Raw genomic sequence first — 16,654 nt, 5'->3', positions numbered from 1 at the left:
TACTGTTGCGTACAATAAATTGACAGCTTAAATGAAGAAAACTTTGCCTTTTTCCCAACATTTCACAATTATATTTTTGGATAAATGATATTATTAAATCAATTTCCTTTGCAGAAAGGTAAAATATTACACAACATGCGATCTAAAAATTGGAAGCTTACGAGAACCAATTTTGGTTCTCCTAGTGGTTATCCAGCGAGAACCTTCAGGAGAACCGGTTCTCGGGTTCTCCTCGAATTTGAAACCCTGTTAAACCGATATATGCAGTACTAAACCATTATATAGCAAGTCCAATGCAAATTTATTATCACCTGGTAATATTGATCCAATGAGCGACCGAATTTTCCGCTACGGACGACTAATCCAATCGATAATGACTCGACATGTACGAGCGGAGCTCCACTGACCGAGTTTGGGGATATTTTTCACTGGTTTACAGCTGTTTGCTGTCATTTACTCATCAAGGCGGACCACCGTTATTATAAGGACTATGCCAATAATTTTAAAGATTGACATGTAGAGAATAAGCCATAATTGATTTACAGAAAGTACTAAATTTGTACCTATGACGGTTTTATGACACCAATCTTCCAAATACGACCAAAAAATGGCTGCCCGGTGAAGCAAAATGTGCATTGGAATAACACGGCGAGTTTGGATAGATGGTAGGATTTCTTTGTAATAAAAATGTATGTTCCCCCGTTATTAAAGCTTGTACCGGGTTGAAGATTCAGATATTTGGAAAAGAATAAGTAATTGAAACATAGAGCAAGTACTAAAATCATAGCTTTTATAGTTTTTGATATATGATACTAACTAGTTCATCCCCAATAGCTACAACACAGCGCTACCAGTAGGGTTCAATTGCCTATTGTGAGTGCCCCTGTGTTGTGTGCATACATGTAGTTAACAATAACTGCATGATGTACCACTGTACTACGAGTCTTTGTGCCAGTGTTTGTTTATCATACTTATTGATTACGGAATAAAGTGCATACATACATACTATTACTAGTATATTAGTACTAATAAATACCTATATAATCTCCGATCAATAACCTAACCCTAACCCCAATGAACCTTGCCTAACCCTAGCTCCTAACCCTAACCCTTAGACCCTAACCCTAACAATAACGAACCTTGCCTAGGATGGGCAAAGATTTTTTGGCAGGCCATAAGCCCAGGCGTCCGTGCGCCAGGCGGTACAGGACACACGTTGCATGGCATACGAGACTGACGAAACAAACTAGGCTGAACGGCCGTTCAAAAATAGACTGTTTATAATTACAATTCAAAAACATATACTTACAGTAGAGTTGGTTGTCGAACATTTTTAGAATAAAATTTTGCTTTGACAACACACATTCAGAATAATGTTTGTAAAGATTTCATGACTACGTGTTAATTAAATGGTAACGTCAAAATATCAGCCCCGAAGGGGTCGTAGATCCATAAAACGCCCTCACGAGGAGCTAGAGAATAATTTCAGGATTATCATATTCAGAGGGCGTACAGATTCGGATATTCATGCAGACTCAGTAGTCGAAGATAGAGACCATTGCAATTTGCAAGTAACAACCAGGGGTGTGTAGATTCAAAATCAGTCGGGAGCCAAAATGTCAGCCTTGAGGAAAAGTTATTGAGGTCAAAGGTCACACAAGAGGATGAAAATGTTAAAATACTTAAATTTAAATATGAAATAGTAGACATTTTTCTTTGGGTAAAAAAGTCAATGGTCTTGACAAAATGAAACAGGAAATACAAGGTTTTGAATTAAATCAAATACTGTATATACTGGAACTTACATTTTTTGCAACTTGCTACGTACTAGGGACCGGGCCATCAGCGGGTCCGTTGCCTGATGAAGTCTGATGGTTTCAGACGCAACGTAGCAAGTTGCAAAAAATGTTCATGTATTTGATTTAATTCAAAACCTTGTGGTTTTAACGACTGGAGAGAGTGATGTCAGTGAGTGCTCCAATGTGTGTAGTATTATATACATTAGAGTGAATCTGAAAAAAGGACATTTAGATCTTGTAATGGGCTACCTACTCATTTGGTACATTATGGTTAAAAAACATCGCATGAAAAAAATTATACGTTTTGAATAAATTTTAGAGGTCCCTATCGGACTTTTTGTGTGTCAATGTGATTTCTGAGGTGAATCTTATTCTCATTGGTTTCACCCCTACAAAGACAAATATATCAACATTGAAACAAGCAGCCAATACCTGTACTCTTTTTGCAAGTTGCAAAAACGACTCAATTCCAGCCAGTGTCTGTAGACCATTGATTTCATGCTACTGCTGTTACGTAATCAAGTGTGTGATATAATTTTTACATATATGCTCTGAAAGACAAAGGTACAGTATTTATGTGATCATTGAGAAATGACATGAAAAATTATCCATATATGGGGTTACAAGTCAACATTCATCACAAACTGACTGACCCTTTTAATTACATACAATTTATAAAATACCTGAAAAAACATTAAAATATGATATTGCACCTCGTCGTATTATAGCTGCATTAAGCTTAAAAAATTGTTATGTCTCAAAGCCCATGGCAGTTTAAAAACGAATGCGGAATAATTTTTTTTTTTTTTTTTTTTAGATTTTTTATAACCAAATACTGAATTAAGATGTCATTTTCGTATGCTCAAAAGTACACATAAATTTATGATTGATTTGACACAATTGAAATACAAATATCGATTGTTTTATACCTAAACAATACTAGTATTGAATAAAGTAACTTTTCTTCCAAATTCGTCACAAATTTCATGCAAAAAAAAAGGAAAATAAAAAATGAATTTGCCGTTTCAGCTGACATGGACGCGCTAAGAAAACCGAACGCGCGAGTGGGATTTGAGACAACAATTTTTTAGCCTTACAGCGCTCCACAACAGGACCTTGATGAGCTCCACATGGTGGATATAACTCGTTACAAATCCCTGTTTTATGATGGGTCCGAGGAAACTGTTAAGGGGGTACTACACCCTTCGATTAATTGGTGTCTAAATTGCATTTTTCTCAAAAACTAATAACACAGTGATAACAAAAGTTATGTATATTATAGGGGCAAGGAATCCAATTACTACACTAGAATGTCAGTGACTCAAGACAAGCGGTTTGTTATTTATGATAAGAAAAGAGGTACCGCTATGATGTACCTCATTTCCTATCATATACACTGAACCGCTTGTCTTGAGTCACTGAAATTTCAGTGTAGTAATTGGATTCCTTGCCCCAATAATATACATCAATTTTGTTACCGGAGTGTGCAAATGCAAAAATAGTCACAAATTTACCACAGGGGTGTAGTACCCCCTTAAGAGCTCTGGTATGAAGGTTTGGACAGTATTTTTTGTGGGACATGAGAGCACAATCAATACGAAGAATATCCTTCTAATATAAATAATTTAGAATTTTTTTAATTCGCGATATGATACACATTTTATGACAAATGATTAAAACTTGATATTTTTTGATATTTAACAGTCCTCGAAGTAAACTTTCGAAATCTAATGATATGTACTTAAAGTGTATGTAGCTGGATGAAAAGCCGAAATGCTTCAATACGAAATATCAAAATTTTCAATTGATCATCGGATGTTCATCCCAGCTACATACACGTTAAGTACATATCATTATATTTAGAAAGTTTACTTCGAGGACTGGTGAATATCTAAAATATTGATATGTCATAAAATTTGTGTTATTTCGCGAATGTCAAAAAATTAAAATTATTTGATATCAGAAGGACATTCCTCGTATTCAGAATGCAATTCGATATGTCTGATGTGCTCCCATGTCCCACAAAAAATACTATCGAAACGTTTCTTAAACGGATGTGTACTACTAATAGTGTTGAGACACCCTGTATCTCCGACTGCCAGACGTCTTTTTAAGATCTCGTTCAGGTTCAGGTTTAAAATACCAATTAGACGAAATCGTATGAGTAGGATTCATAACAGCTCTTACTGTTGAATTTGATGACCCGTTACTAGTTTTAAAACCATGCGCTTGTGGTGGGTTAGCCAAGTTTGGATTTGACTCAGCATGAGCTGGATTCGAACTAGCCATTGCTTCATTAGCGGATAACCACTGGTTGACTCCGGAGAAAACAGATTCCTCAGGCAAATCATTAAAATCGTTTGTGACAGAGGCTCGATGCTCAGGTAGATCGTTCCCATGGTTTATAAAGTCAGGGTTTCGACTCCCTTCATCGATGCGACTCATCGCAGGGGCTCGAATCTTCTTTCCATGAGCGGGGTTTCGCACCACTCTGGTCTTTGCGTTTCCCGTCGTAGTAGATGTGAGATCGTCATTAACCGACATTCCCAAATCAATATTGTCATTAAACATGCTATTACTGAAAGACTGCGTACCCATGAATGTAGTGTGAACGTTTATCGGTGGTCCATGCGCAAAATGTGATCCATTCCTTTGAGGAATTGGCAATGCTCCTTTATCTTCTTCGTTGACATCAACAAGGCAGGATGATTTACAACAGTTAAACGATGTCAAATCGCCGCAATTTCTTTGAGGTCCTGCGACTGCGCATAAAGATTGAAAGAAAAATGTTGCATAAGTCCAGCTGATAGTCATCACAAAGACGAGGAATAATCCTAACTGGAAATACGCATTGATATTTGCAGCAAGCATGAAAACGCCGGCTAAGAAGGTCGATAATGCAGCTGCAGTGATAGCACCACTCATGGTTTGAATTGAAAAATATGTTCTCTCTTCCCTAGTTTCGAGAGCTCGCGGTGCAACTCTATATGCTACACCGTAATGAATGGTTAAGTCCACGCACAGCCCTACCGACAACGTTATTACAATGGCCTCAAAAATGTTTAATTCCCATCCCAGAAGAACGAGACTACCAACTGTCACAAACACGGCAAATCCTATTGTCAGTAAAGCGTAGCAGGCTAGCACTATGTGCAAAATTGTGAAGATGAGAATGACCAATACGATAGCCAGCGTTATCCCAAGTGCGATTGGAGTGCCTTGTGCAAGGCTTCTTTGAAGATCATAGAAATACAATTGATCGCCTTCTTCATACAAGTACGATATAAACCATCCTCCTTTGAGGGTATCTGGGGCGCCCGATATTTGCTCTTCAAACCATTCGTTTGTATTCCTCCAGTACTCTTCAATGATATGATAGCCATGTGTGATAGTCCTGGAGCTGGTGAATTCTATGCTTAACGCAGACAAGGAATCGTCATTACTATTGTAATGTACGCCATTGGAACAGTATCCTACAGCGGTGCAGGTTCGAAGACAGATATCAAGCACTTGTTGCTCATACGGGAACGGATTTTGAGTACAGCAAGGGGAAAGAATTGAACCTGTGCTGGCATTAACACATGGTCTATTCATGTAATCCATTAGTAACTCGATAAAACATTTTCTCGTATCTTCAGGATGGTGGAATTGTTGATTTCGAATGCGTCGACAGAGTTCCAACATCCAATTTTGATGTTCTTTGGATGAGAACTCAAATGAGGTATCAAAAACAAGTTTTCCTCTTCTTTCGGGAACCCATGGATCACTGTTGTCAACTGATTTGACACCAAAAACCACAATACCATTCAGATATTGTTGATTTTGTCCAGAAAATGTGTTCTTGTATTTCGTATCCCACTGCTCCAAGTAGTTATCATCCGTGAATATCTGGAATTCAGAACTAGAAGGAAGTTGAAGCCCAGGATACTTGAAAACTACTAAAATCCCTCCAATACCAAGAGCACCGAAAATGATCAACCAGACATATCGCATTATGCGCAACTTTAGTACAAGAGTATGTAGTGTGTTCTGATAACATATTCTGACTAATGAGCCGTAGGTTTTCCAGATACCCTTAGCGTTCTTAGAACATGATATGCTACATTTTTGTTTCAAGTGGTGATGCATAATTATAATGGCTGGTAGAAGAGTAAGAGTTAAAAAGAAGTTCACCATGATAGCTGTTCCTGCGAAGAGTCCAAAACATTTCACCGCTATAATGTTACTAATGATACTTGCGTAGAGTGAACACGCAGTAGTTACGCTGGTAACAAGCATGGTAAGTGTCGCATGATGAAGTGTTTTTTGAACAATGACGTGTAAATCGGCTCCTTCGTTCTGAGAAAGTGACTTTCTCCAAAGATCGACAAAAACAAATGTGTCGTCAGCACCTACTCCAATTAACAGAATCACTGATACAACATTAACAAAAGGGAAGAATTCCTGACGAAATACAACAAAGTAAAGGAAATAGGACAATAGAAACGAGAGCAAAACTGTAAGACATGATCCTAGTGTGATGAACAAAGACCCTGTATACACCCATATGACTAGAAAGACACAAACTAGACCCACACCAACAAATATGAAGTCCCTTAAGATGAATATGCCAAAGAGATCAAACTTTGTTTCAACTCCAAAATCAAGTGCTTTGAGAACCACATAATTATCCGTAAACGTTTTTTTGTGAAATTTATCTATGTAAATTGAAACCAGTTGATCTGTATGTGCATTGATTTTGATGGGTAGAATGTGATTAACGTATTTTAATTCTGTGTTTACGTTGATTTGTATTCCCGTTGCGAAATCAGCCGGTGTCAGAAAGTTGAATATGTTGTAAGCTGCATCGAATTGAAAGCATTCTTCGGGTGCTTCTGCTTCAAACTCACATGGCGACTTCTCACATAGAGTACCATTATTATAATAGCTAGCACATCTCTGAAGCATTTTTCTAGCGTTGAAAATATCAATACTTGTAATCGCTTTGCAAGATGCTCTGTTGTAGAGTAGTGAAACATACGTTCCTAAAGACCAACTTGCATGACAACTACCGGTCGTGTTCGAAAGACCACATTGATAACACGATGTTGAGAATTCGGGATGCGTTCGTATTGTCTTCTGCTCAATCTCACACATGGATTCAATGCCGTGTTTTGAGAACACCGGATTGCCTCTGGAAGATTCGAAGACTAGCTTTGCGAAGTCACCTGTAAATACAGAAATGGTGTGATACAATACGAGTTAGATTAAACAGCAAAAATAACGACCACTTGTGTAACCTAGTCCGTAAAGAATTGCCTTCACTAGCCCTCCCAACTGCAAACACCCCAGCATAGAGATATCCTACATGTAAGCGTAAACAAAATTAGCCTATTGTCAAGACTTCATTGATGGATTGTACAGTTTTATTCTGTAAGCTGTGTATACTCCCTGTCTTGATACCAAACATCTCAAAACAAGTAACTAACCCCCCTTAAGAAATTACCATTATTCAAAAAGGGACTATTGTATTACAAATCTGTAAAATGCGTTGAAAGCAGAATTTATTTCTGCGCATTTTGACATCTCATTTGATACGATAGCCCAGAAAACAATAAAACACCGGTCAATTTAATGTAGTTAGGCCCAGATTTTAAAGTTGCACTTACATACAATACAAAGACACTCAGATATCATTACACTGATTCCCTTCCATTATACTGAATACAAAATCAATACAATTTACTGCAACTTTCAAATCTTGGGTTACATTGATTTAAATATACGCTGTGACGTCAATATTTAGTCAATTGCTACAAATAAGGTGTCAAAATGTGCGCAAATAAATTCCGCTTCCGACGCATTGTACAGATTTGTAATATAATATCCCATTTTTGACTAATGGTCATTATTTAAGGAGGGTTAGTTACTTTTTTTTAGATGTTTATATAAACTAACCATGATGAGTAGGCGTACATGAAGATAATAAGATGGTGATATGTTTAGATGGAAGCCCTGTTGAAGGTACTTCTCGCCTGGACTCGGTGCTCGGTTTGGGTGCACAGTTGGGGGCGTTGTCGGTGGTACTTCTTGACTGACTACCATTACACCTGGAAGGGTTAACTTGAGTTACGCTTTGCATTTTCAGTCAGTAATACCGAATTGATTAATTCGTATTAAACAGTCCATTGATACGAGCACTGGTGGAAGCCAGTAGACAGGATTGTAGACAGGATTGTAAACAATCTGGAAAGGTAACCTTTATGATATGGGTAGTTGTACTGTACTTTCAATATGAAAGCATGCAGTAAGCTAGTCACGCTTGCTGGTCTTGGTATGCCGTGCCCATGAGTCACGTGAGTATTTATAAAAGCGCATTTATAAATATAACCGAAGTACACTGATAACATATGAGTTCCCTAGTAAACTATAGTAAACTATTATCCGTTCCAACTCCAGTGACACCTCATGCATATTGTCCTGAATTGGATTACGCCAATGTTCACTGGAGGGGCATAAAAGTAGCACTACGGCCATCTTATATAGATTTGTCAAAGTAAAATGCTAATACCTATTTCAATGCATCCAAAGGTCCAGGGAAATTAATGAGGTGTCACTGGAGTTGGAATAAATAATAGCTAGGTAAGAGTAACATTCATGAAAATTCTCAAAAAATAGCTTATTCTGTGAGTGTATGGTCCATCACCTGTCACTTGGTGGTATGATTGTAACTTGGCAAATGGCGGCGCCCATGGCCAATACACAAATTGTTTAATTCAAATTAATCAATTCGAAATTACGCACTGAAATTGATCTAGACAGGTTGGTCATGATCACGTTCTTCACAGAGAAAAGGATAGAGACAATGAGAGAAGAGAGGGGAGGGGAGAGGGATTGAGAGGGGAATGGGGAAGATGTAGGGAGGGACGAACGGAGGCGATTGGGTAAGAGTAACGGAAAGAATGAGGGAGTATGGGATGTGTATGGTATTAATAACACTGACCTAAGTGAACCATATCACAGGTGTTAAATCCAGTAAACTCTCTGCCAGTGCCATCGCCAGTCTGTCTCCGTTGCCTGTTGGTGCTGCTTGTACTAAAGGTGTCGTCAAAGCGCCTGTAATTCCTTGGCTTATCAAGAAGTAAGTCACTACTGAAGTAGTTTTCTAAGGCTATCAAACGGGAGTGAATGGGTGTCTGACTAGCTTCAAAGCCCTGACAATTTTAATATAAGAAATGGCAGAAAAAAAGAGATGAAAAACAGCAGTGAATTTCAATTATAATATCTTAATTTATTTCTTGGATTAACTGAAGAATGTACTATAGTATATGGACAAAATGCGTATACGTATTGCGTCAACAAAATCATCCTATTTTGACAAGCAACAAAACAATCAAAGAGCAACAACAACAATAACAAAACATCTCAAGCTGACATTGCATATGTTTTTCCCTCTACAAATTCCAATTATTATCCAAACAATGGGAAAAACATTCAGAAAACAGTTTTGAAAACTTGATGCAAAACATTCTAACATAATATTATTGCAAATTAACAAAATATTTTGCAACATTTTTGCCAAAATATATTTTTCAATAACATTTTGACAACATTTTTAAAATGTTATTTTTTTCATATAAAACGTTTTAAAAAAATGACCTTTAATAACCCGTTATTAGGACGTTTTGACCAATACCAAAACGCTTTTATAACATGTTCATAATGTTTTGTTTACAAACATTATTGCGTTTGCTGAGGAGCGACTGTATCAGACCAATGAGCTGGAACCGTTTTTTATTACTTTATTATTACTTCTTAGGCGACGAAACCAAAAAACACCTGTTCTATATGGGCCCGACCGACCGACCCACAATTTTGCGTTTTGCTCAAAACATGTAAAATCTGCCATTTTTGACCAAAATTTATTAATTTTGGCTGAACATTTTTAGAAAATATGCTTGCAAAACATCTTCAGATTTTCTTCTTTTTTTTTTCAGATTTGTCAGATATTTATGATATTCATGATATTTTAGGGTAATTTTAGCCTCCAGAAAAAAATCCACCGACAGACCCTACTTGAATGAAAGGCCCGTCCGCGTGCAGAACAGGGTTTTTTCGTCGCCAATTGAAACGGGTATCAAAATAATTTATTTTGCTACACCCTGAAATCTTACCTCAATAGGGTCGTCAAAATTTGGGAATCCATGAAGGGCAAAGACAGTGGCGATGCATGCTATTGAGAGCAGAAGTATAGTAAAGAACACAGCTACTGAATACCGGCTTAATATCAATGCATACCTAAGGAAAATAACCAAAATAAAAGCAAATTATATATTTTAAAAGTAACTTGCACATGTTGAAGTCTTGAGCCTATCAGCAATGAACTTAAAAGGTGCAGTGGGCTTATAACTGTAAAGTTGCGTATCTGGACGCGCGAAGTTCATCCATAGGCAACTTCACATAACGATCCGAGCCTTAAAAGCCTTAATGTACGATTTCCTTCAAGTTTCAAATTTGTTATTCTATACTCAAAATGATAAAATAATACTAATAATAATTGTCGGGAATGGTTTCTGTCCATGTTGAGCTGAAATAACAAGGTAAAGTGAAAGAAACTCTACTGGTTATACTGGTCGTTTAACATGCAGTCCTATAGGATAACATAAAGTCATAATTATGACTTTATGTCGAATTTTGCTTTGTTGACCTACAAAAACAACAAATTTGGCTGATTCCATTTTGGTGCAAGTTGTGCCATGTGTAAACATTACAAATATGCCAAAAAATCAGGTTTGAAATTTTTTTTCCAATTTCATATTATAAGATTGTACATTATGGCTTTAATATTGTAATTGAAGTAGAACTCCGGAAGTAGAACTCCAAGTCCTCGTCCTCTTAATATTGCTCTATGGAGCCGAGACCTGGAGAATGAAGAAAGTCAATAAGGACAGACTCCTCGTCTTTGAGATGATGTACCTAAGAAAGATATTGGGTGTCACAAGACTGGACAAAATCCGAAACAGCAATCAGGAAGCTTCAAGACATCAAGCAATCTGTTGTCGATAGGGTAACGTAAAAAAAAACCTCCGCTACTTTGGTCGTATCCAAAGAATGACACCATCACGTTACCCCAAACTACTAATCGATGCTCACATCCAAGTGGACACACCAGAGGTACTAAGTAGACCAGCAATGATGGCTAGATTGCATTAGGGCTGACTGCACCAAACTAAACCTGAAGTCTGTTGTGGAAGCTGGACACCAATCCCTAACCACAGACAAAAATGGAGGACGATTGTGAAACAGATGCCACCACTCACCCCAATGGAGTGAACGGCATAGGTCAAGGTAGATCAATTGAAGTACGTTAGTATTTGTATTGCGTTGCTATAATAGTATTTATAATTAATTTTATAATGATTTTTATAAGTGTTCCATTATCAGTGTACTTCGGTTATATCTATGATGCGCTTTTATGAATACGCACGTGACCCATGGGCACGACATACCAAGACCAGCAAGCGTGACCAAATCCTCATGCATTGACCACTATACAGGAAGGGATAGGAACTCCGTAGATAGTATTACACATTTTGCAATTCCGAATTTGTAATATGTTATCAAAAACAACATTTTGAAAGTATTGATGACGGAAAAATATTCAACAACGGAAACGTTTACAATATAATCACAAAGTTGAACAAAATAGACAATTTTGCTGCACAGCAGCCTCATGTTGTTCCGCCTCTGCATTCAAATGTATAGAAAGACCACTCGCTATGTAGAAGGTCACTTCGAGATTTACTGTCTATAAGCTGTTATAGCAGCGCGGAGGTGGTCACGTGCGCATTTATAAAAGCGCATTTATAACCGAAGTACACTGATTATTATCTCAAATCTTTTGAAAGTGATATTCAGCTAATAATACCCGCAAAGTTCTAAAACTTAATTTTATACGTAAACTAAGCAGCATATTTGTCTACGGTACTTAATTATTCATGAGGTCCGCCAAGTCTTTATGTGGCGTCATTTTTAAAGCAATACGCGTAATTTTTACGAAGCCTCCCCTGTGGCAGAGGCATTTTGTCCGATAGCGACGCCCATGATCCAATATGGCATCGTCCACAATCCAATATGTCAGCGTAGTATAATACACGGGGGGAGGTTGCACCTGTCCTATTTGTATTGCACTGATATAGGAGTTTCCACGGCCTGGTCGAAATTGAAATACTTGTTACTTGATAGTCCATTGTTTAGAGAAGACCTTTTTTATGTCAACACCTACACACATAGAATAACAGAATGATAGCATATGACCTTGACCGCGTCATCTGTCATAAAATATATCTTTACAACTAAAAAAAAACCTTTTGATTGTCCTCATCCGATCGACCTTAATATGGAAAGTATACTGTACAATTTTTTCGAAATTCATTTTTTTGACGCCATGAAAAGTTTTTTAAATAGTTTCTCAACACATCTAAACTATTTTAAAACATGAAGTGGTATGCAGTAGAGAAAGTCACACAGAGTTTGGTTATTTTTCGCTAATAAGGCATACATGTTTTAGCTATGACCTTTAAAAAAGGTTATAATCCAATCCGCCCGACCGACCCGGGGATGAGATATATGGACAATCAAACAATATTTTGGCCTCAGGGCAGTGTAATTGTTTACTTGTTTTGTTTGACTTGATTCGCATTTGACATACCGTAGAATTCCGTCTAGAAGCATATATATGCCTCTAAACGAGGTTTTTTTTAACGATATGAAAGGCCAATACCCTTCTCAAAAACATCGCAATAGATTGGTCTTACAAATATACATGTTTGTACAGCCGCCTTTATCAGTATAGTTGTTCAAACTCCAAATAACGTTTTTGTTGAGAGTGTCTGCCTCTTGTCTCTTGTGTCAAAAAACCTCGTTTAGAGGCATATATATGCTTGTAGACGGAATTTTACGGTATTATCAGAGTTCAATTTCAAATGAACGATCAGTGATACGCTATATCAGAAAATCGAAAACGTCATTAAAAATCTTAATTTTCATATATTGAGACAATTTAAGGTTTCAAAATTGGATTGCCAAACATTTAGCATTTACTGGGGGCAACGGATTTTATCACATCGAGGGGCAAGTAATGCTTGAAATAAATTCGAAAATTTTACTCTCACCGGATTATTGCACAGATCCTAACACATTTATTTTGCATTCCTTATTATGTGCAAACCATTTTGCTTATACCAAGAAAATAGGAAAAGATAAACGAGAGCATTATCTCTAATCATGCTTATGTATCTTACATTATGAATTTGGGTGTGAACTTGACCAGATCAGGCTACAAGCAGTGCCTGGTTTATATTATCAGACTTTATATGATTACTAGTACCATGACAGGCATGAAATCATAGGCGGTGGAAGCGGGACCGGGGTATCATGGGAGGACGTTCTCCCTAAAAATCCTAATAAAAGAAAAGCTAAAGCAATAGTTACCCTGAGTATTGTCCTTTTAGCCTGAAAACACCGCGTTTTGGACCAACATAAGGGTGAAATGGCAGAACTGGCCCATGAAATGCACAAATTTACCTTCAGTTGGGGTTAAATAGTCTGAAATTTTACGAATGCTTCGCCCGAAAATATTCCAATAAATTATGTTTATCCTATTTTTTCTGGTTTGCACGGTTGGGATTACGGGTTAGGGGTTTTAGGGTTGGATCAAGGTCAACTTAACGGTCAGAGTTAAGATCATTGCAGAGGATATTCTGCAATTTATATTATCCCTTATTTTGTATTCATTATTCTGCAGTTCAATTACATAGAGCTCGTATTGTGAATATTATTCTAAAATTTCCGAAAGAGCGAGTGTTCAAATCATGACATCGTGGGTCTGATCGTAAACATGATAATTGAAGACCGGTTTTCATAAACACAATGTTCCTCATATATTAAAGGAATATATCATCGATTTGCCAAACTAGAGCACCCATCAAAATTCAGATCTTGCATTTTTGGAACAAGCATACAGGGTGTCCCCGAAAAAAACTGTTTCGTCGGGAACTGAATTTTTTTGGGTATTTTAGCGCATAAATCAAACATAACTAAATAAGCGTTGTGGTTGAGGAATATATCAGCTATAGCATACTTTTTGAATTTTGATAATTGACCGCTCCGTTTAGGAGTCAAATATCTATTAATGGCAATAGACGCCTCTTGTGCTGATGATGCAAAGTGATTGGCACTACGAATACAGATCATCGATTGATATTTGAATCCGTTGAAAGGTTTGAAAATGTGGGAGTTTCGTAAAATTCTTATATTACAAGAATGGTATGGCCAACTGTTAAAATTCAAGAAGTATGTGACAGCTGATTTAATCCTTAACCACGCCAATTATTTAGTTAAATTTAGTTATGGTGTCAAAATACCCAAACAATTAAGTTTCCAACGATACATTTCTTTCAGGGACACCCTGTGCATGTGTTACTGAAGCGGGCAAATGACAAACATGAAAGCAATCTGAAGCGCTATAAAAATGTGCTTTAATAATAATGATGACCAAATCCGACATTAAAATGATAGTGGGTCGGTATACTCGTATCGATGCTGTCGAATTCGGCATGGTATGGCGCGCTCGCACAGAGGGGATAGCAATTTACACTTTCAAAGCAGGTTATTTACATGTTTTATGAAATCAGTTTCACTTTATTTATTTACCATTTAGCGTAGCCAGCGGGGGGGGGGGCCCCCCCCTGACAAAAAATGAAATAAAAAAGTGCCTCTGTGAAAAAGAAAGAGAAAGGAAAAGAAAAGAGGCATGGAGCCCTTTTCTACCAACATTCAGCCCGATCATGGACAAAAATAGTGTAAAATACAAAAAATGTGCGCGCTACGCGCACACATTGTAATGATAAACCATTTCCATCCTGATAATGGGCGAAAATAGTGGAAAATACCAAATCATCATAATAAAGCCTTTTTTGAAGCTCCAAGACATACAATCTCTATTGTATGCAACTGTATTTTGTTCGTCTGTGCCCTCGAAATTTTGTTTTGCCCCCCTGACCAAATAAGCTGGCTACGCCCCCGATTTAGACAATGCAATTTAAAGATGGATAATACATTGAAGGATGACCATAAAAAGAGCATAGCTCGAGAACACTTTGGCCAGTCTGAAATAAATATGGTTGTGATCAAATCGATCCATAATTGTTGACAGTATTATAATTATGGTGGTGCAGTTAAAGAAGAATATCGCTGATAAAGCCCTTTAAAACACTTGGCCACAAACACTCAGTTTGATCATAATTAAACATTATTCTCCACTGAAACAATGACTGCTTTTAAAATGATTATTATATGACTATTATCATGATTGTTATTTTTCAAACCATCAACTTTTGATAAAATATTACCAGTCATTACCTTATGACCCAACAAGCAATGACAAGGCAAACATGATAAAAATTGGGGGTAGCGGACCGAGTCAGCTTTGGAAAAGCACACCCTTCATTGTATTGTGTCAGTAACCTTAGTTTATGGCTGGTTAAGCTTAAAATCTGTCTATATATGTTTGTTTTTAGTTCTTAAGGTTACTCACCAGTAATAACATCCTCGCCTCTGGTCATATTGCTGGTGATTCTCGGTGTTTATATCCAGGTTGTCTGCATTGTGTCTGAAAATATCCATTTTGATTGCAGTTTAAAACACAAAAATACTGCTATTACCAAACTCAGACCCGATGACACCCAAATCTTGTTAACACTAACGAACTAGAATAGTCACCTGTACCTATTGCTTTGAGCAACAAACAAAATACGTAGCTTCAAGTTAAACTATAATACTTTACGGGTCATTAAATCACACAGCACGAATAGTGTCTGAATATGAATTGCGCCCAACTTCTAACCTGTTAATTGACAATATATTGTGTCCAAGTTAGAAAATTGTCTATTATTGCATTGTTATTAAATAAGGTACACAGTGGTGGCACCAACTTGTTTATTTTTGACTGTGTAAAACTTTCTGAATTAAAGCGACTTTCAGAGGACCAAAAAAATCTGAAAAAAAAAAAATTGTGAAAAGTCGCTTAAAATATGGTTGATAAATTGGGAAATACTTTAAACCATTTTCTTTTCAAAATAAGAAGAAAAAAATTAAAGGTAACGCCCGTCTTCCTTCCTTCCTTCCTTCCTTCCTTTAAAGTGCAGCCTCAATTATGAGGAAAAACGCACTACGTGTGTGCATGGGTAGGAATAACTTGAACATAAATTGAAGACAGGTGCGAAATATACAGTGCAGGTTAAAAACTGGATGGTGCGGAGCTACATCAGGAGACGATCCCTCAGCACAATCTTGAAGGCGTCGAGGGATGAGTACTCAGCTGGATCCTTCTTCAAGATGTTCCAATCCTTGATGGTACGTGGGAAGAAGGAATTGGCATAGACTGATGAGCTGGTCTGAGGGTACACGAAGCGAGACTTGTGTCCTCTTGTCCGAGATGTGGATTGGGTAAGATAGTTGGTCTTTGAGATTGCATTCCCTATTGGACAGTTGAATTTGAACTTAATGCTCGGGTATAAAGAATAAAAGTCTCTCTTGACACGAACATGCAGTGCCTAGCTTATTCGTTGTAGAGGTTAGTTTCCACATTAAAGTAAATATTCTACAAGTGCACAAAGCGGGGAATAATGTGAGTTTGGGTTTCTCTGAATGTACTTTTAAGCAAGAATAACTGAAACAGGCTTGCAAATCTTTGTGATGGATCAGCAGAAGTCAAGACTAACGTCCTTATGCCGCATTTAATGTATTTTATATTATGCAACGTACTATTGCTATACTGATACCGTGACAATGCTGAAGCACATTATGGGTGTAAG

The 16,654-nt window shown here is 37.2% G+C and overlaps 1 protein-coding gene across 1 annotated transcript; it reads right to left on the bottom strand.

Moving 5' to 3' along the window:
• Nucleotides 1–3,623: 3,623 nt before the first annotated feature.
• Nucleotides 3,624–15,650, bottom strand: LOC140164312 (protein dispatched homolog 1-like). The gene is made up of 4 exons (XM_072187585.1): nt 15,376–15,650; nt 9,953–10,076; nt 8,782–8,992; nt 3,624–7,006 (listed from the first exon to the last, which is right to left on the bottom strand). Exons 1-4 carry the CDS (start codon nt 15,462–15,464, stop codon nt 3,864–3,866), a joined length of 3,567 nt encoding a protein of 1,188 aa, XP_072043686.1. The 5' UTR covers nt 15,465–15,650; the 3' UTR covers nt 3,624–3,863.
• Nucleotides 15,651–16,654: the final 1,004 nt, after the last annotated feature.

This window comes from Amphiura filiformis, chromosome 11, assembly GCF_039555335.1.
Source record: "Amphiura filiformis chromosome 11, Afil_fr2py, whole genome shotgun sequence".
NCBI classification, from domain to species: Eukaryota; Metazoa; Echinodermata; class Ophiuroidea; order Amphilepidida; family Amphiuridae; genus Amphiura; species Amphiura filiformis.
Note: the sequence above shows the minus strand (reverse complement) of the source record. Positions and strands in the feature narration are given on the sequence as shown.